Here is a 15,654-nt window from a genome sequence, read left to right on the forward strand (position 1 = left end):
AAGCTCATTCTTCAGTGGATCCTTCAGTGGAGTGGTGACACGTGCCAGCGGTCACTCTGCCACATCACTTCTTTCTTGAAAGCCTAAGAGTGCGTATGCATGTGTGTGTGTCTGTGTGTGTGTGTGCACGTGATGCAGAAGAATATGACAGATGTCAACTTCTCCCTGTGTCAGATGATATGCCCTTGAAGCTGGCAGGGGATTCCCAGTCCAGGGAATATCCCTACATGATTTTTGTCATTCATGGGTCCTCCCTGGGCCTGCCAACAAGAGTGGTGGGTGGGTAGAGGGATAAGGCCCAAGTGAGTACAGGTTCTGAGAGGGGGCTTCTAGGAAGGCCCCAGCCCTAGTACTAGGCGACTTGAATAAAGTGGGAGGTCAAACATGAGCCTTTGGCATTGGGTTTCTAGGGAATATGACCCAGTAGGGCCTGCTCCTTCAAGGGCAGCAAGAACCAAGCAGGATGTTGTCACTCCCGTCTGAATAAAGCTCCATGAGCTGGGTTGGAAAGCTGAACATTTATCTTGCTTTCTTCTTCCCACCTCTTTCCCTGGGGTCTCCAGGGGTGTCTTGCCTTTGCTAACCCCCATCTGAGACCTGAGGGTCTGGGGATGGTTGGGCCTGCCTTTCTGCTGTTCCTGGCTGTTCCCCTGCCGACATCCCTAGGAGTGGTGGAATGCCAGGCTCCTGTCCTGTGGCCTAAGGGGGCCTGGGGCATCACTGGGCCTGCTTTCAGACTGAGGTTGCTCTATGTTCTCACTGCCTGAGGCCAGTGTCCTGCCACCACTTGCCTTCCTTAGGGCCATACTCAACCTCGGCTTCTCTTCCCCAGCTGTGGCTTCCCATGGTACCCTACTGCTTATGCCACCTGTGGGGCTGCTCCCCTCCTCAGAGAGGGGAATGGGGCTGGTCAAAGGACCCAGGGATCACCCTTTCACTTTTTTCCCCCACCCCAATGTCAGGCTCAGGTGAGAAGCCGAGGCCAGGCTGTCCAAAGCTCTTTTCATGTGTAACAGTCCTGAGTCCCTTGACCTCCCCTTGGCCCAACTCTGGCCTTGGTTCCACTAAGGCAGAGTCCTCTTGTCTCTTCCTACCATCCCCCACTGGACTGTGTCTCTCAGAAACCCCAGGCAGCCTTGCCTCCTGACCTAATTCCTGGAGATGCTGGTGTTCCTGGGAGGAATTTCCCCTGCATCTTACGTGCTAGAAGCCCCTGGGGCAAGAGGTAGGGGGAGGAATTGAGAGGAGGAAAAACGTGAACTGGATACCTAGAGAAGAAGGATGTGACTTGTAGTCTCCTATGTCTAAATTAGGAATATGAATCTGGTTTTTCTACAAGAAACTTGAGATCACAGCTGACTGTGTTCCTGATGCATCCACCAAACCTAGTTCCATCTGTGGGCCTCCCTGGCTCTGTCACCAGCCCTTGCACCCTCCTGATCACAGGAGTCACAAACCTCAGACGTGCAGCTCCTGTCCACACTTAATGTATGCATGCACATTGGATCACCCAGCCCTGGTCTTTCTGCTTCCATGGATAACTGCATGACCCTGAGAGGGAACCTCCTTAGATTTAGCATCCTAGGTTCCTCGCCTCACCCTGAAACCTGGCCCTCCCGCAGCCCCAGCACCATTTGTCCCATCAGTGACCAGATTCATATTCTGGTGTAGCCTCTGTTGCCGGAGCCAGTGCTGAACCAGTCCGCCTCTTCCCCGGGAAGTGCCCACCCTTCCCTCCTGTTAGGGTTGGCTCTCGAGCTTGTGTACCAGTTCCTGGGTTGGCCGTTTGAGAGTTCTACAGACAAGGGGGAAGTGCGCTCGGTGTATTTCCTGTGGTGGGTGTACATGCAGCTAGACACAGCTAACTTGAGTCTTGGAGCTCCTAGAGGGGAGCTTCTGGAAGGGAAGCTTCTTCAGGACCTCTCGGAAGCCAGGTAGGAGTCTGGAACTACTAGTGAACCTAGACCTGTAGCTCTGGCCAGAGGGGCTAGGATGAGAGATGGAGGGTGTGATGGTGGGTGCTGGGAGTTGCAGCCAACCTTGGGGCTGGTGGCTGGGGGAGTGGGGAGCCTGGGAAAGGCCAGGATGTGGATGGGCTGGTATGGCATTGAGCCTGAAATGGTCCAACTTGGGGTCCCCAGTGCCTAGGAAAGTTGTCCCCTTGAATATTAGTGTGAAGGTGAAGGAGGAAGCAGATGCCTGTTCATATGGAAACAAAGACCTGGCTGTGAAGAGGGAAGGTGAACACCAAAGTCCTGACACTTGGATGGGGCAGAATTGATCTGTGAGAGACTCTGACCTAGTTCACACCTAGGTGACCCTGGGGGTGGCGTGGGGGTAGGTTAGAGATCCCAGTCTGGTATCTGGAGAGTAGGGGTCCCAAGAACTGAAGGTTTCTGGCCACTGAACTTTGGCTAAAGCAGAGGTGTAACAGCTGCTCAGGATTCCCTGGTTAAAAAGTGAAAGTGAAATAGAGGATGGGGGCAGTGCTTTCCCAGAAGGCTTGCTCGGCATCCTGCCCTTCCCAGAAGCAGCTCTGGTGCTAGAGAGAGCACTGCCTCCCTGTGTGACTGGGTGAGTCCATATTCTCTCTTTGGGTCTCAATTTTGCTTTCCCTAATGAAGGGGTAAGATTGGACTAGGTAAGCATCTTATAACCATTTGTGGTCCTGAGAGCTGGCGTGGGGAAAGATTGTCACTTGATGACCCCCCAGCTCTGTTTCTGAGTGCTGAAAGAGCTCCAGGCTATGTTACGGGAGGAAAAGCCAGCTACTGAGAAAAAGCGGGAGTGGTTTACCATTCTCCTCCCCCACCTTTCACCAGAGAAGAGGACATTGTCACAGATAAAGAGCCAGCTCACCAGCTCCTGACACATGCATCGTGACCATGAGACACAACTGGACACCAGGTAGGCCTTGGGGCTACGCATGGGCAGGAGGGGTAGAGTGAGGTCTATGAACAGAATGGAGCAATGGGCTAACCAGGAGCCTTCACCCCAAGGCAAACACCACCCAACAAACCTGGTGCTGCTGCTTTAAGAACCTGGGCGAATGCTGTGGCTCTGGCTCCATTCTAAAGCTCCTCTGTACTCTATTCAATAAGGGGCTAAAGGGGTGGGTGCTGAGGGGCTCCTCTTCCCACTCTGATTCCCTGGCTAGAGCCCAGACATCTCTGGGCTGGAGTTACATCCTTACCCGGGCAGCCCACTCTGTCTCCAGTCCAGATATGAGCCAGGATGCTGAGCGCTCCCAGGCAGCCCAGCCGCTGACCTGTGACTGTCCTTTCCTCAGACCTCAGCTTCTTGTGGGTCCTGCTGTGTGCCCACATCATCACTCTTCTGGTCAGAGCCACACCTGTCTCGCAGACCACCACAGCTGCCACTGCCTCATCTAGAAGCACAAAGGACCCCTGCCCCTCCCAGCCCCCAGTGTTCCCAGCAGCTAAGCAGTGTCCAGCATTGGAAGTGACCTGGCCAGAGGTGGAAATGCCACTGAGTAAGAAGCACAGTGGTCAAGGGTGGGCTATGGGCACAGAGGTTCCCAGGGTCGGGTTGACTCCTGAGCGCCAGCCCCCTTCTGCCATGCACCACCAGCTGGGCCAGCTGGACTGAGCATGCACCATTCTCCCTCCCCAACCCACTGTCATGGGTGCAGGCTTAGCACCGCTCCCAAGATGCTCCCTATGAAGTAGGACAGAGAACTCAAGACATAAGTAATGGTCACAGACCTCCCAGAGCCTTGGTTGCAGTGAACTCCAAGGACAGCCCTGCCACCCAGAGCCTGCGGGCCTCTGGCCATCTCAGAGGAGCAGTAGCCATCCAGCACTGCCTCTGTCACCTGGGTTCCCAAGTCACCGAGGCTGGGCACTAGAAAAGGTCATCCTGAGGAGACAGGTTCAGTAGAGGAGTCATCACGTGAACCAAGGACCCTTCCTCACATTCCCCCATGTTTAGGGCTAGGGCCTCAGAGACAACTGCACTTCCCCTTTAACAGACATTCCCACCTGGGTGGTGTGCAGAGCAGTTCTCTAGGTTCCAGATTCATGGGGACTGAGGGGAGCTGGCAGGGAGGGCACAGCAGGGCAGGGCAGGGGAAGGACCTGCTCTTTGGAAGGGCTAACTACTGCCTGTGTCCCTAGATGGAACGCTGACCTTATCCTGTACGGCCTGCAGCCGCTTCCCCAACTTCAGCATGCTCTACTGGCTGGGCAATGGTTCCTTCATTGAGCACCTCCCAGGCCAGCTGTGGGAGGGGAGCACCAGGTGAGGGTCGCAGCAGCCAGGTGGGTGGGAAGGCAGCCTTTTCTGTGGCCCTCTCATGACCTTTCCTTCCCCTTCGCTCCAGCCGGGAACATGGGAGCACAGGTACGCGGCTGTACAAGGCCTTGGTGCTGGAGCAGCTGACCCCTGCGCTGCACAGCACCAACTTCTCCTGTGTGCTCATGGACCCCGAACAGGTTGTCCAGCGTCACGTCATCCTGGCCCAGCTCTGGGTGAGGAGCCCAAGGAGAGGCCTCCAGCAACAGGAGGAGCTCTTCTTCCATATGTGGGGAGGAAAGGGTGGGCTCTGCCAGAGCAGCCTCTAAACTAATGCCCAGCATTCCTCAAGGTCAGCCAGACAAAAAGGAACTTGGGTCTTGGGCAGGGGAGGCATGGCCTGGGGCAAAGTGATGAGATGTCCCTTGTTTCCTTGGCCTGATCCTTGTCTGCCTTCACTTCCCTAGGCTGGGCTGAGGACAACCTTGCCCCCAACCCAAGAAGCCCTGCCCTCCAGCCACAGCACAGGGCCACAGCAGCCCACAGCAGCAGGGTTAAGACTCAGCACAGGGCCAGCAGCAGCACGACCTTGACCAGAGCCTGGGTCCTACCCGTCTACCTGAAGTCAACAGTCCCTGACTGCCTGCAGGCTGTGTGGGCGAGCAACGCACCCCCTCCTCCTCTGCTTTGGGTCCCTTCTCTCACCAAATTCCAACTCCATTCCCACCTACCTGGAAAATCGCAGCCTCCTTATAATAATGCCTCCTTCTCCTCCTGCCATTTTCTCTCTACCTACCCATTAGCTTTCCTAACGTCCTACTCCTCACACTGCTCTACTGCTCAGAAACCACCAAGACTGTTGATGCCTTAGCCTTGCACTCCAGGGCCCTACCTACATTTCCCACATGACTTTCCGGATGCCTCCAACTATTCTTGCTTTCCCCAGACAGCTCCCACTCCCATGTCTCTGCTCATTTAGTCCCGTCTTCCTCACCATCCCAGCAGGGGAACTCTGAAGCCTGGTTGAAACGCCACCTCTTCAATGAAGTTACCCTTGTTCAGCTCTGGCCACATTCTGCAGACTTCATGTCTTCTTGCTGTATGTTGTTTTTTTGTTGTTTTCCTTCACTCTAATGGACTGATCCAGGGAAGGGATGGGGGCAGTGGCTGCTTCGGCTCCACACTGTATCTGTGTCATCCCCACATGGGTCCTCATAAAGGATTATTCAATAGAGGCATCCTGACATCTGTTCATTTAGGCTTCAGTTCCACTCGCAGGAACTTTGCCTGTCCCAGGAGGGAGTATGGGAGAGAGGGACTGCCACACAGAAGCTAAAGACAAAACCTGCTTCAGGGGAACACAGGCTCTTGAAAAAGAAGAGAGAACAGCCCATAATGCTCCCCAGGAGCAGAGGCCAGTAATGGAGACTGGGAAGAGCCTGGAAAGATGCGCCTCCAGGAAAAGGGATGAGAGAAAGGAGGTGGTCTGAAAGACTCAGTGGGGACAAGGTAGGCTCCAAAGAGCCTAGATTTCCCCTCCTTTTCCCACATAGATCAAGGCAATTCAGTACTCACGGGAGAAAAATAGACTTTATTTACAAGTAATAACATTTAGAAAAGATCCATCCCCGGCCCTTAAAAACCTTCCCATCACTCCAAATCCCACCCCAGTGCAAGTCTGGGGAAGGTAGGGTGTGAGCTGCCGCTGAAGGCTGTCCCCCAACCCCACTCCTGAGACACAGGCCCATCGTCCTGGGAAAGAGCATCCTCTGGCAGGTGCTCCCACCAGGTCAGACCCAGTCCTGGACTTCAAGAGTGAGGGCCCCTGCTAGGCCCAGCCTCCAGGAGAGCAGGAACCAGGGCCTACTCCTCTTATGGTCCCTTCTAGATCCAGAGGCTAAGAGGAAGACTGGCCAGGCCCAAGGACCCAGCCATCAAAACCAGCCTCAAATCTGGTTGTGATGGAGAAGTGACTTTGCTTTAAGAAAAAAGGAGGCAAGGTAGGGAGAGCACCCACACTGTCCATGCTCCAGGCCTCCTGGGCCAGCTCTGAGAAGTTGCCAGTGAAGGTCCAGGGACCAGGTCAGGGTGCGGGCAGGCATCACTGTCTCTAGGGGTTTGGCTACTGTTGGCCTGGGAGCTGAGAGAAGGCACTGAGAGGGACAGTAGAAGGAGGACCAGGTGAGGTCAGCATCAGCGACACAGGTGGGGCCACTCACTGGTACTGGCCCTTTAGTGCTTTGCCTGAAAGAGACAGTCACAAGGCCAGATGAGAACTTGGAATGCCAGCCTGCACCCACAGGTTCGGAAGACCTCTTCCTGCTCCCACGCCCCCATCTGGATCCCCTCCCTTGTGAGCCCCGTGGTTATCAGGTGCTGGCTGTGCCTGAGCAGCTCTGGGTGCTCTCCATAAGAATGGGGCCATCTGTCTTCTCTCCTTCGTAACGAGTAGCTACCACGACAGCGACACCTCTTACCCTGCACCCTCCTGCAGCCTGGCGTGGGCCTGTCTTGGATGCTACTCCGTGGGGTGGTCTAGGGGGTGCCCATGCTCTCATCAGGTTTCCCTCCCCCATCCTGCCAGTGGCCTCTACCTTGCCCTTGGCTCGAGGGGTGGCAGTGGTGGCAGCAATGGCAGCAGCAGTGGCGGCGCTGGCTGTAGTGGTGGCGATGCGTGGAGAACGGCGGGTTCCACTGCGAGTGTTGGGGGAAGCCTTGGACAGGGCCTTCTTTGAGGCTCCCCGCCGCAGAAGGCTGTTCCCTAGCTTCTTGGGTGTGTTGAGGATGCTGAAGGCCATCGACTGGCGCCGGTCAGCCTGCAAGGAAGGGCTGTCAGACCGGGAGACCCAATGCTGCCCTCCCAGGCCAGCCTGCTGTGTGACACTCTGCCAGCAAGGTCCTGCCAGGGCGTCGCTTCATCCCCCTTCAGCCCCAGCCTCACCTGTTTAGTTGAAGCTGGAGCCGCTTTCTTCTGGGCCTCAGTAGCGCTCTGTTTGCGCCCTTCATGTCGGTCTCGGGGAGTCATGGGGCGTGGGAAACAGCTGGTGGCCTTCTTAGACTATGGGGAACAGGACAGTTAGGCAGACAGTAGCAAGAGTCGTCACATCTGAAGCCAAGTGTCTTGTCCTCTTAGAGGTGAGTGGACCTTGTAAGTCAACTTGTGCAACCTGCTCCCCTACCCAACTCTGGGCCAGAGGCTTCCCTTCCCAACAGTTCCCATCCATGGGTTAGACCCTTGGAGAGAGGGAAGGAGAAGGGGAAGTGAGGGAAGGAGAAGGGGAGAGAGGGAAGGCTCCCTTTAGTCCTTGGTGAGCTGGGCCTGACCTGGGCACAATGCTGGAGCAACACCCAGAAGCCTACCTCAGGAGTTCCAGGGCCCTGGTGGGGCTCTAAGGAGACCCGTTTGCGCTGCTGCCGGGTGGTGATGCCAGTGCCCTCGGCTATCTGGATTGGCTGCATGCTGGCTCGGCGCAGGGTCTCCTGGGGATCTCCAGTTTTCATCTCCTCATCTGTGATGGTGCCCAGGCTCAGGGAAGGCTGCATGGGTGGAAGAGGCGGTCAGTGGACCGTAGCTGTGTGGAGATGGAGCAGGACCTGGGGCTGTCCCAGAACTCTGCACTTGCCCGCCATTTAGGGTAGGCGGACCCTTCCTACCTCTCAGGCCTCCCTTCCTGTTCTGCTTTCTACCTACACCCCGGGCAAATGGCCACAAGCAGTGCAGTCCCAACCAGATTCCTCTCCGAGCTCCTGCTCATCCCCAGGGACTTCACTCCTAAGCACCTTCCCTGCTGTCTGTTCTGCCTGGAAGCATGAGAAGGTCACCCTCCCCGTCCTTGGCCAGTCAGTGATCCAGGGCTCTAGTGCTCAGGCTAGATCAGCAGGTGGGATTCTAAGGGAGGACAGGGATGGGAGGCCCTGCACAGTGACCCCAGGGCTCACCCTGGACTCCAGGGGATAGCAGGTCTTCAGGTGTGGGGGGCACACTCGATTGCGCTGCTGCAGCTCTGCAATGCGGTTCCAGTCGTCCAGCTGCTCAGGCTCATCCTGGCAAGTGCCCATGTAGAAGCTGTTCCTTCCTGTGGATGGCAGGGAGGTGGGAACAAATGAGCCCGGAGTCAGCAGGTTGCCTGCTGGCCCTGGCATCTTGCCAGCCTTTGCTGCCACCTACCCCATAAACTTGAAGCCCAGCACACCAATCTGATTCAGTGCCGCAGGTGCAGGAGTATGGCACACAGACTATTTCTATCCTAGGGGCTTGCTCACCGCCTTCTCCTTGGAGAGGGCAGAAGAGGTCACATGCAGAGGCTGCTACTACATCTTATTCACCAGCCAAGGCTTGGTGCCCAACACCCAGAGGAACGAATTAAGGACCAGGAATTGATTCCCAGGGGCTCTCTGGTGCCCAAAGGACAAGAACTTCCAAGAAGAGTCTGGCCAGCCTGGCCTTTCCAGCAGCCCATCACCACCTAAGGGCATGGAGGACTCCCCACGGCTAAGTGTCACAATTGTGCTGGGAATCCCAGGCCCTTAACTCTGGCTAAGAGTGCCCCTAACACAGCCAGCCCCTAGATGGGCAGGTAAGGAAGGCCCTGAGGCTGCAGGAAGGAGGGGCAGGTGGAGGTGGACGGTAGCAAGGAGGCCAGCCTTGGATTTTTAAAAAGCTTTCCTCTTTTCCCTGTGCCACGATCCACCTTCCATTCTAATTTTGGGGTATAGTAAGTCCCTGTAGTCCCCTCACCTGGAGGGGCCCCACTGGACACCCCGGCCTGGGAGCGACGAGCAGAACTGCGAGTGGTGGGGCGGTAGCCAGGCAAGCTGAGCAGGGCTGAGTTGCCATAATCGGGAGAACTCAGGCGAGCTAGAGACTGAGTAGAGGAGGTGGCTCGCAGGCTAGCCTGGGAAGCCGGAGCAGACCGCGTGCTATAGAAGGATGAGTTGGCGCTGTCTGGCTCTTCCACATCTAGCTTCTGGAAGAGAGAGTGAATCTGTTGCAATGGGGTGGGCCCTGGCACTATATAGAAGCCTCCCATTCCCTCCCAAAGCCCTCAGATCCCACGGCACATCCATGCATTCCCAACAGCTTTGCAAAGGCCCTTAACGTGTGTCTGCAAGAAATGGGCCTTGTTGATAGAAGCCCTCACAAGGTGGTGCTGATGTTGTCAAGACTCTTTTCTATGCATTTTTTTCATGGAGTCTATTCATAATGCTTTGAGGGAGGGAATGCAGAGTGTTTATTGGCCCATTTTAGAGGTGAAGTGCAAAGAAATGAAGTGACTAGCCCCAAATCACACTGCTAGGAAGTATCAGAGCTGTCTCCTGACTAGTCAGGCTCATCCCACAGCCTCTGCTGTCCCTCAGTCCAAGCTTCCAGGGCCCTTACCATTTTCTACAACTTCCCCAACTTCTTGGTAGCAGGGGACACCCTGCACACACAGGTCCTCCCTGCTGTACCGGGGCCCCTCTCCCCTCCTCCCAAACCTCCCCTTCAAGATGTGGAAACAAAGGCAAGGGCCCACAGCCTGGCAGGCAGTCCACTGGGCAGCAACAATGCCTCTCAGCTGCATGGGGCATGCTGGGAGGCACTGGATGGGCTGCAGCTTCACCATGTTCTCTCCCTTCACCCTGCACAGGCTCGGTGCTACACATGGAGAGAACACTAGCCTTAGTCAGGAGGCAGGGATCTAATCCCAGCCCTGCCCTTTTCTTCAGAAGTGCCCCTAACCAAGTCACTGCCCTTTTTAAGACCTCAGCTTTCCCACTGTAACATGGACTGGCTGCTCATCCCTGCCTGCTCCTGAGTGCCCAATGCAAAGACGCCCTTGAGAGGAAGTGGGAATTGCTGCCCTGCAGCCCCTGTCCCGACAGCCTGACCTTGGTCATTGTGATGTTGATGATCTGTGTGGTGCGCCGACGAGCAGAGCGGGTCTTACGACCTGAGTCCAGGAAGACATCTCCCAGGGAGTCCAGGCTGCTCTCCAGGGGGGCCTGACTCCGAGCAGGGATGGGAGTGAAGTAGAGACTCTCCAGGGATTCTACCTTGGGGGGCAGGCGCTGGGAGATAGGTGAGGCTGGTTCTCCAGGGACGCTGGTGCCGTCTGGCTGGGTACGAGGCAGCTTGCTATGGAAAGGAAACCTGCTGAGGTACAGTCTTTTGGGCTAGAAGGCATTTTGTCCAGCCCTTTTCCAAAGTGACCATTTCCCATACTATAAGCAGATGAGGTCAAGCAACCCATCTCTCTGAATTTTCAGAGGTACCAAGGAAAGCCCTTGACCTGGGCCTTCCCTTCAGTCCACTCCCCTGGCTTCTCCTAATACCTCCTCATAGTGGCAATGCCCAGACCCAGATGTCCCATCCTCACCAGATGCCCATGGCTGCTCCACAGCAAACACGTCCCAATCTAAGCCCACTTCTCTGTTCTTCCTCCTTCATCTCCCATTTCAGTGAATACGAGCACCTGCCACTCAGGCCCCCAAACCATGAACATGGGCATAATTCTATGTTGTCCTGCTTGGGAAGCCCAATCACCAAGCTTCCTGAACAGCTCTCCTAACCATACCCTCTCCATGCTTATGTCCTTTTCCTGGTTTGTCTCATCTCCTCTCACCTAGACTCATCATGGCACTCACAGAGGCAGATGAGTGGTGACAAGCAAGGACTCAGGCCAGGTTGCACAGGGTCAAACCCCAGCTCTACCACTGGGGGACCTTGGGCAAATGACTGCCCCTCTATGCCCCAGATTCATCTGTTAAAGGAGACAGAATAAACCTACCTCAGAGGGTTGTTGGGGGATAAATCAGGTATAATTGTTATGAGTGCTTTATGTCTAGCACAAAATAAGTACGATGTAAGTGTTTAATAAAAACAATATGTATTTCCAGTCTTAACTTCTATACTGGCTATTAGAATCATCTTTTTAAGATGGAAATTAACCATGTACTCTTCAGTTTCAAATTCTTCCAAGGTTCCTTTTTTTTTTTTCCCTTAAACCTTTCAATTATAGCCACCAAGGTTTCCTCAATGCCTTTAGGATCAAGTCTTAATAGCCGGTCTCCAACGGGGAGTCCAGATGGCCCTCTAGGATCTTGGGCCTTCCTGGCCTTGCATCTCAACCTAGTCAGGCTCTTTCACAGCCTCTGTTCACACTGCTCTTCTCTGTCAACCTGGCACACACACCTATGGATGCTTTCAAGACTCAGCAGGAGCGATAGCTTCCATGAAGCCTTTCTTGACCGCTTGCTTTTTATTCCAACTGTGCCCTAAACAGACATCTGGTATAATACCTGTTTTTCTTTATTCTTCTCTAAGAATAAATTTGGATCACATCTTATTTATCTCACCAGGATACAGCCTGATAAACAGCGGGTACTCCATAAACAACAGACATAGGGAGGAAGAGTGCCTCCTGACCTAGTGATACTGAGTGGGGTCCCCTCCTCGCAGCTCAGATCCAGGCTGTCAATACTCAAGTCCAGCTGGGGCTTAGCCTGGGGCTCACGGCTCTTTAAAGCATCAGTTGCCACCTGGAATTTGCCCAGGTCTCGAAGCTGCTGGTCTGCGTGGGCAACCTGAGAAGGAGAGGGCCAGGGGGAGAGTGAAGAAAAACCTAAGGCATCAGTGGCCTAGGAGGAGAGGGCACAGGGGTCCAGTGGGATAGGGGTGAGGTGAGTCTGCCAGCCAAATTCTTACCTGTGCCTCCAGGCTGCGCACCTGGGCAGTAAGGTGGCGGCATGTCTGTTCAGCCTCCTTGGTCTTCAGCCCAGCCTGCTGTAGCTCATGGCCCAGCCGTTCGGCTTCAGCTCGCAGCTCTTTGTTTTCCTTCTGCAGGTGCTCCAGGCTCTGCAGCTGCTCCTGCAGCTCTTGGTTCTGCTGCTTCTTGGCATCATAATGAGTTTTGGCTTTCTCCATCTGTGGGCAGAGAGGATGGGTGGGTGGGGCAGAGGCTGGAGGGCAGGAAGAAGGTAGCATGGGCTGGGGCTGGGCTCCTTACCTGCAGCTTATAGTGCTCAGCTGCCTGCTCCTTCTGGCTCAACTGGGCTTGCAGTTCATTCAGCCGGGCCTGGAGGCGCTGGGCCTCCTGCTGGCTCTCACCTCCCTGAGCCTGGACAGCCTGAGAAGAAAGTCCACTCAGGAAAGCTGGTCTGGCCCCTCTACCCAAGTCCACTCATCTGCATCAGCCACTGGGGCTCCAGAGGTGCTTCAGACTCCTGCACTTAGGAAGAGGAAGAAAACCACACCACCCCAGATACACTCCACCCGACTACAGCCTACTGAACCTGAAGTCCACACGCCCTTCAGTCCACATCCATAGTGGCCTTTCCCTGACCAGCAGCTCCTGCCCTATCTTTGCCTTCTTTGAGATAGGACACAAACTGTCTCACCCTCTTTGCATGCACACACAATCTCCCCTAGGAGGAAGGGAACCGATCCTCGAGGAACACCCAGGTGCGGAGCCTGGAGTGAGGCACTTGGCATGTGAGCTCTCTGAGGACAGGGGAACTTGTTTCTCCTCAAAGCCACTCTGAGAAGTCACTTCATCCCCTTTTCAGAGGAGGAAACTGAGTTCAAAGATTTAAGCAAATTGACCATAGCAACAATGACTAAATGGCAGAGTAAGACTTGGTCCACTAAACTCCAAAAGCCCGTGGGGGCTTATTTATGATGCCCACACTGCCTCCTGTCCAGACTATAACTCCTTAAGAACAGGGCCTGATTCTCTGTCCATCTGCAAGGCCAGCAAGTACTCTGCGGTAGATACTGTATAGAAACATCCCACCTTTGCCTCTCCTAACACAGGACAGGCCCCACAAGGAGCAGAATAAACATTTGTTTATTGCAACCAAGACATGCTGTGGCACCATGGTAGGAAATGAAGCTCTGAGCTCCCACCAACTCCTAGGACCCACCAGGGCTTTAGTGAGTCCCAATACCACTGATGCCCAATTCCTTTGCCCCTGACTAAAGGCTGTGAAGCCTAGAACTGCAGAAAGCAAGTATTAAACCAAAGAAGGTGACACAGTTGGAATCATTAAGAATGTTATTAAACTGCATTGTAATATTCAACACTGGTGACACTCGTTCTTTCCCTGCCCAGACTATCTGGACTTACATGGTTCAACAGAACTTTATGCAACGGTGGAAAGTTCTGTATCTGTGCTGTCCAATGCAGCAGCCACTAACCACATGTAGCTACTGAGCAGGGACACAATGTAGCTAGTGTGATTGAAGAACTGGATTTACTTTAATAAATTTCAATAACCACACATGACTAGTAGCTGCTGTAGTGGAGACAGTTGAGAGATGGGAACCACCCTGGTTGTCTCTTGAGAGCTCCCAGAAGACACACGCAGGGGCTTCTAAGCCACAGGCTTCCTAGGAGGGCTGCCTGGAACACAGGGTGCCCCTCCTCTGCCCCCACACCCCCACGGCCCGAGAGCTTAGAGAACAGCTTTCCTCCCCTGTCCAGAGGCCAGACCCGTTCCCCCAGCTGCCCCACCTTCAGCTTCTGCTGCTGCACTTTGCTGGCTTGGTCAGAGTCAGCCAGTTTCTTCCTCAGTTCTTCCACCTGGGGAGGGAAGAGGAGAACAGAAGACTCAGGAGGACTTCCCCTGGATGTTCATCCCAGATGTCTACCCATCATGGGGTGGCCCAGACCAGGATCCCCAGTATTCCTAGAATAAACTCAGGCCCTTTCTCTGGCCTCCAATTAGGGAACAGCCTGCTGCCCAGGCTGCTTGGCAGGGCCTGAGTGAGGCAATCTAACACATAGATGTTGCCAGGGCCACCTGTCCATACTTGCCTCTACCCTGAGCCTGCAGAGAAAGAGGCCTGCCCAACCCCTGTCACCTCCAGAATCGGAATTGACTCTGGAGAGCTGACACTTCACCACCACCCTGCTGCTGCCACCACTGCAGCCGCAACCTTCCCAGGACCTAGTCTGTAATTCTAGCCGACATACTCAATGAATTGCCATGCCTCCCTCCCAGAAACTGCCAAAGCCCAAGCCCACAGATGCTCAGACCTCTTCCCAACATCCACAGGCTGTTAGGGCTGGTGCTAGCAGCATGGCTGCTGTGGTTAGCATTGGGGGAACAGATTGCTGGAAGACAAGAGCAGGTGTAGCACATATACTCCAAAGCCCACCCAACTCCCACAAAGAGGAGCACAGGGAGTAGGGGAAAAGAAAGAACATAACAGCCCCATGCACCCCTGGCTGCTTCAAGTATTCTGGGAGTTCAAGCATGACCAGGCAGCACAGGGGAGAGGCAAGGGCTCCATTGCTAACTGTTTGCTATTCACTTTGATTCTCCCCCATTATCACAGGCTCCTTAGAGGAAGAGGAGGGCCCAATTTTTCGGCAGTCCTGGGGTGGCTGGGTAGGAGAGTGACGGGGAAAGGGTGCTCTAACACTAGCTCTATAGCCTCGATGTCTCAGGCAACACAGAGATTCCCGTGAGAAAGAGGCAGCCAGACCATGTGACCCCCCACTCCCCTGCCCCCATCTGGTATAGACCCCTCCTGCTACTTCACCCTCAGCCTTCCTGCTACAGACATCTCTATGCTGTGCTTGGGGTTAGAGCCCCAGAAAGTGATGGGCAAGTGTCCTGAGCCCACAGTTCTCCCTAACCTGTGGGGGCTGCCTCGCATATCACCTTCAAGGCTTCCATAAAGCTGTACTCTGGTAAAAAGGGACACAATGTTAAACGAGGCCCACAGGTAATTCTGCTGTTCCTCTTAGTTGGGTATCCTTAACTAGACACAGTACTTGGGAAGTTTTAGAATCCCAAAGATTGTGTCTGTCGTTGGTTCAGGTGTGGGAAAGATGAAGCCAGTGCTACCCCTTGTCCCTGACAGGCAGATGAGAGAAGGTGCAGAAGGGTGGAGGGGCCGACCTGGGATGGGTGGGATGAAGCCCGAGAGAGCCCAGCACACCGCACTCCTGGGAAGCCTGGGCCTGGATTCCATGGCTTGACCCTGCCCCCTTCACAAACAGTTCACAACAGGAGCTGGCGGAGGCAAGCTGCAGCCGGGCTCATGCACCGAAACTGGTCACCGTTTAAGCAGCCAGCATTTAGCGAGGACCCCAGGCATTACCTGTTTAGTTTGCTCTCTCTGAAATACCTCTAGCTGCTCCACCTGTACATGGGGGAGGAGCAATGGAGACAGAGTGAGATGAGGCCAAAGAGGCACGAGCCCTGCTGCCAGGCTGACCTCACTGAGGCTCTGATACTTTCCCCTAAGGCGCTAGATTGACAGTAAGTTTAAAAATGCCAGTTAGACTGATTCCAGTCCCCAGTGGCTCCTGAGGCATCCAGTGCAGGTGCACCTCTGTATGGGCTGGTGGTCATCACAGCTTGACTCTCCAGTGACAGAGCCTTCAGGAGAGGGGAGGCCACTGACAT

The 15,654-nt window shown here is 54.7% G+C and overlaps 2 protein-coding genes across 12 annotated transcripts in view; one reads left to right on the top strand and one right to left on the bottom strand.

Annotated features, from left to right (window-relative positions):
- Positions 1-664: 664 nt before the first annotated feature.
- Positions 665-5,489, top strand: IL18B (interleukin 18 binding protein). Of its 3 annotated transcripts, none has more exons than XM_011718891.3 (6): positions 665-2,574; positions 2,823-2,907; positions 3,290-3,493; positions 4,137-4,260; positions 4,343-4,490; positions 4,722-5,489. In XM_011718891.3, the coding sequence occupies exons 2-6, from the start codon at positions 2,886-2,888 to the stop codon at positions 4,845-4,847; spliced, it is 624 nt and encodes a 207-aa protein (XP_011717193.1). In that variant the 5' UTR covers positions 665-2,574; positions 2,823-2,885; the 3' UTR covers positions 4,848-5,489. The 3 variants fall into 3 exon arrangements, with proteins under 3 accessions (XP_011717193.1, XP_011717192.1, XP_011717191.1); XM_011718890.3 differs by having other exon boundaries at positions 665-1,934; XM_011718889.3 differs by having other exon boundaries at positions 665-2,907.
- A 336-nt stretch (positions 5,490-5,825) lies between these two features.
- The window catches only part of LOC105468693 (nuclear mitotic apparatus protein 1), an 80,373-nt gene continuing 70,544 nt past the window's right edge, over positions 5,826-15,654 (bottom strand). For 8 of the 9 annotated variants that reach the window (XM_011718919.2, XM_011718916.3, XM_011718918.2 and 5 more), the window contains 12 exons: positions 15,347-15,388; positions 13,749-13,817; positions 12,243-12,362; positions 11,942-12,160; positions 11,663-11,820; positions 10,126-10,372; positions 8,993-9,221; positions 8,194-8,330; positions 7,615-7,791; positions 7,196-7,312; positions 6,849-7,070; positions 5,826-6,498 (listed from right to left, as the gene is read on the bottom strand). In XM_011718919.2, coding sequence (XP_011717221.2) covers positions 6,487-6,498; positions 6,849-7,070; positions 7,196-7,312; positions 7,615-7,791; positions 8,194-8,330; positions 8,993-9,221; positions 10,126-10,372; positions 11,663-11,820; positions 11,942-12,160; positions 12,243-12,362; positions 13,749-13,817; positions 15,347-15,388 — 1,749 coding nt within the window. In that variant the 3' untranslated portion in view covers positions 5,826-6,486. The remainder of the gene's footprint in view (positions 6,499-6,848; positions 7,071-7,195; positions 7,313-7,614; positions 7,792-8,193; positions 8,331-8,992; positions 9,222-10,125; positions 10,373-11,662; positions 11,821-11,941; positions 12,161-12,242; positions 12,363-13,748; positions 13,818-15,346; positions 15,389-15,654) is intronic. The other variant, XM_011718929.3, reaches the window with a different exon arrangement.

The sequence above is a fragment of the Macaca nemestrina genome, chromosome 12, assembly GCF_043159975.1.
Source record: "Macaca nemestrina isolate mMacNem1 chromosome 12, mMacNem.hap1, whole genome shotgun sequence".
In the NCBI taxonomy this organism is placed as follows: domain Eukaryota; kingdom Metazoa; phylum Chordata; class Mammalia; order Primates; family Cercopithecidae; genus Macaca; species Macaca nemestrina.

Excerpts from the sequence above, each read along its gene's own strand:
- IL18B (XM_011718889.3), top strand. The coding sequence starts at position 2,886 with ATGAGACACAACTGGACACCAG. Across the intron at positions 3,494-4,136 it reads AGAGGTGGAAATGCCACTGA|ATGGAACGCTGACCTTATCC; the intron begins GTAAGAAGCACA and ends CTGTGTCCCTAG. Across the intron at positions 4,261-4,342 it reads CTGTGGGAGGGGAGCACCAG|CCGGGAACATGGGAGCACAG; the intron begins GTGAGGGTCGCA and ends CCTTCGCTCCAG.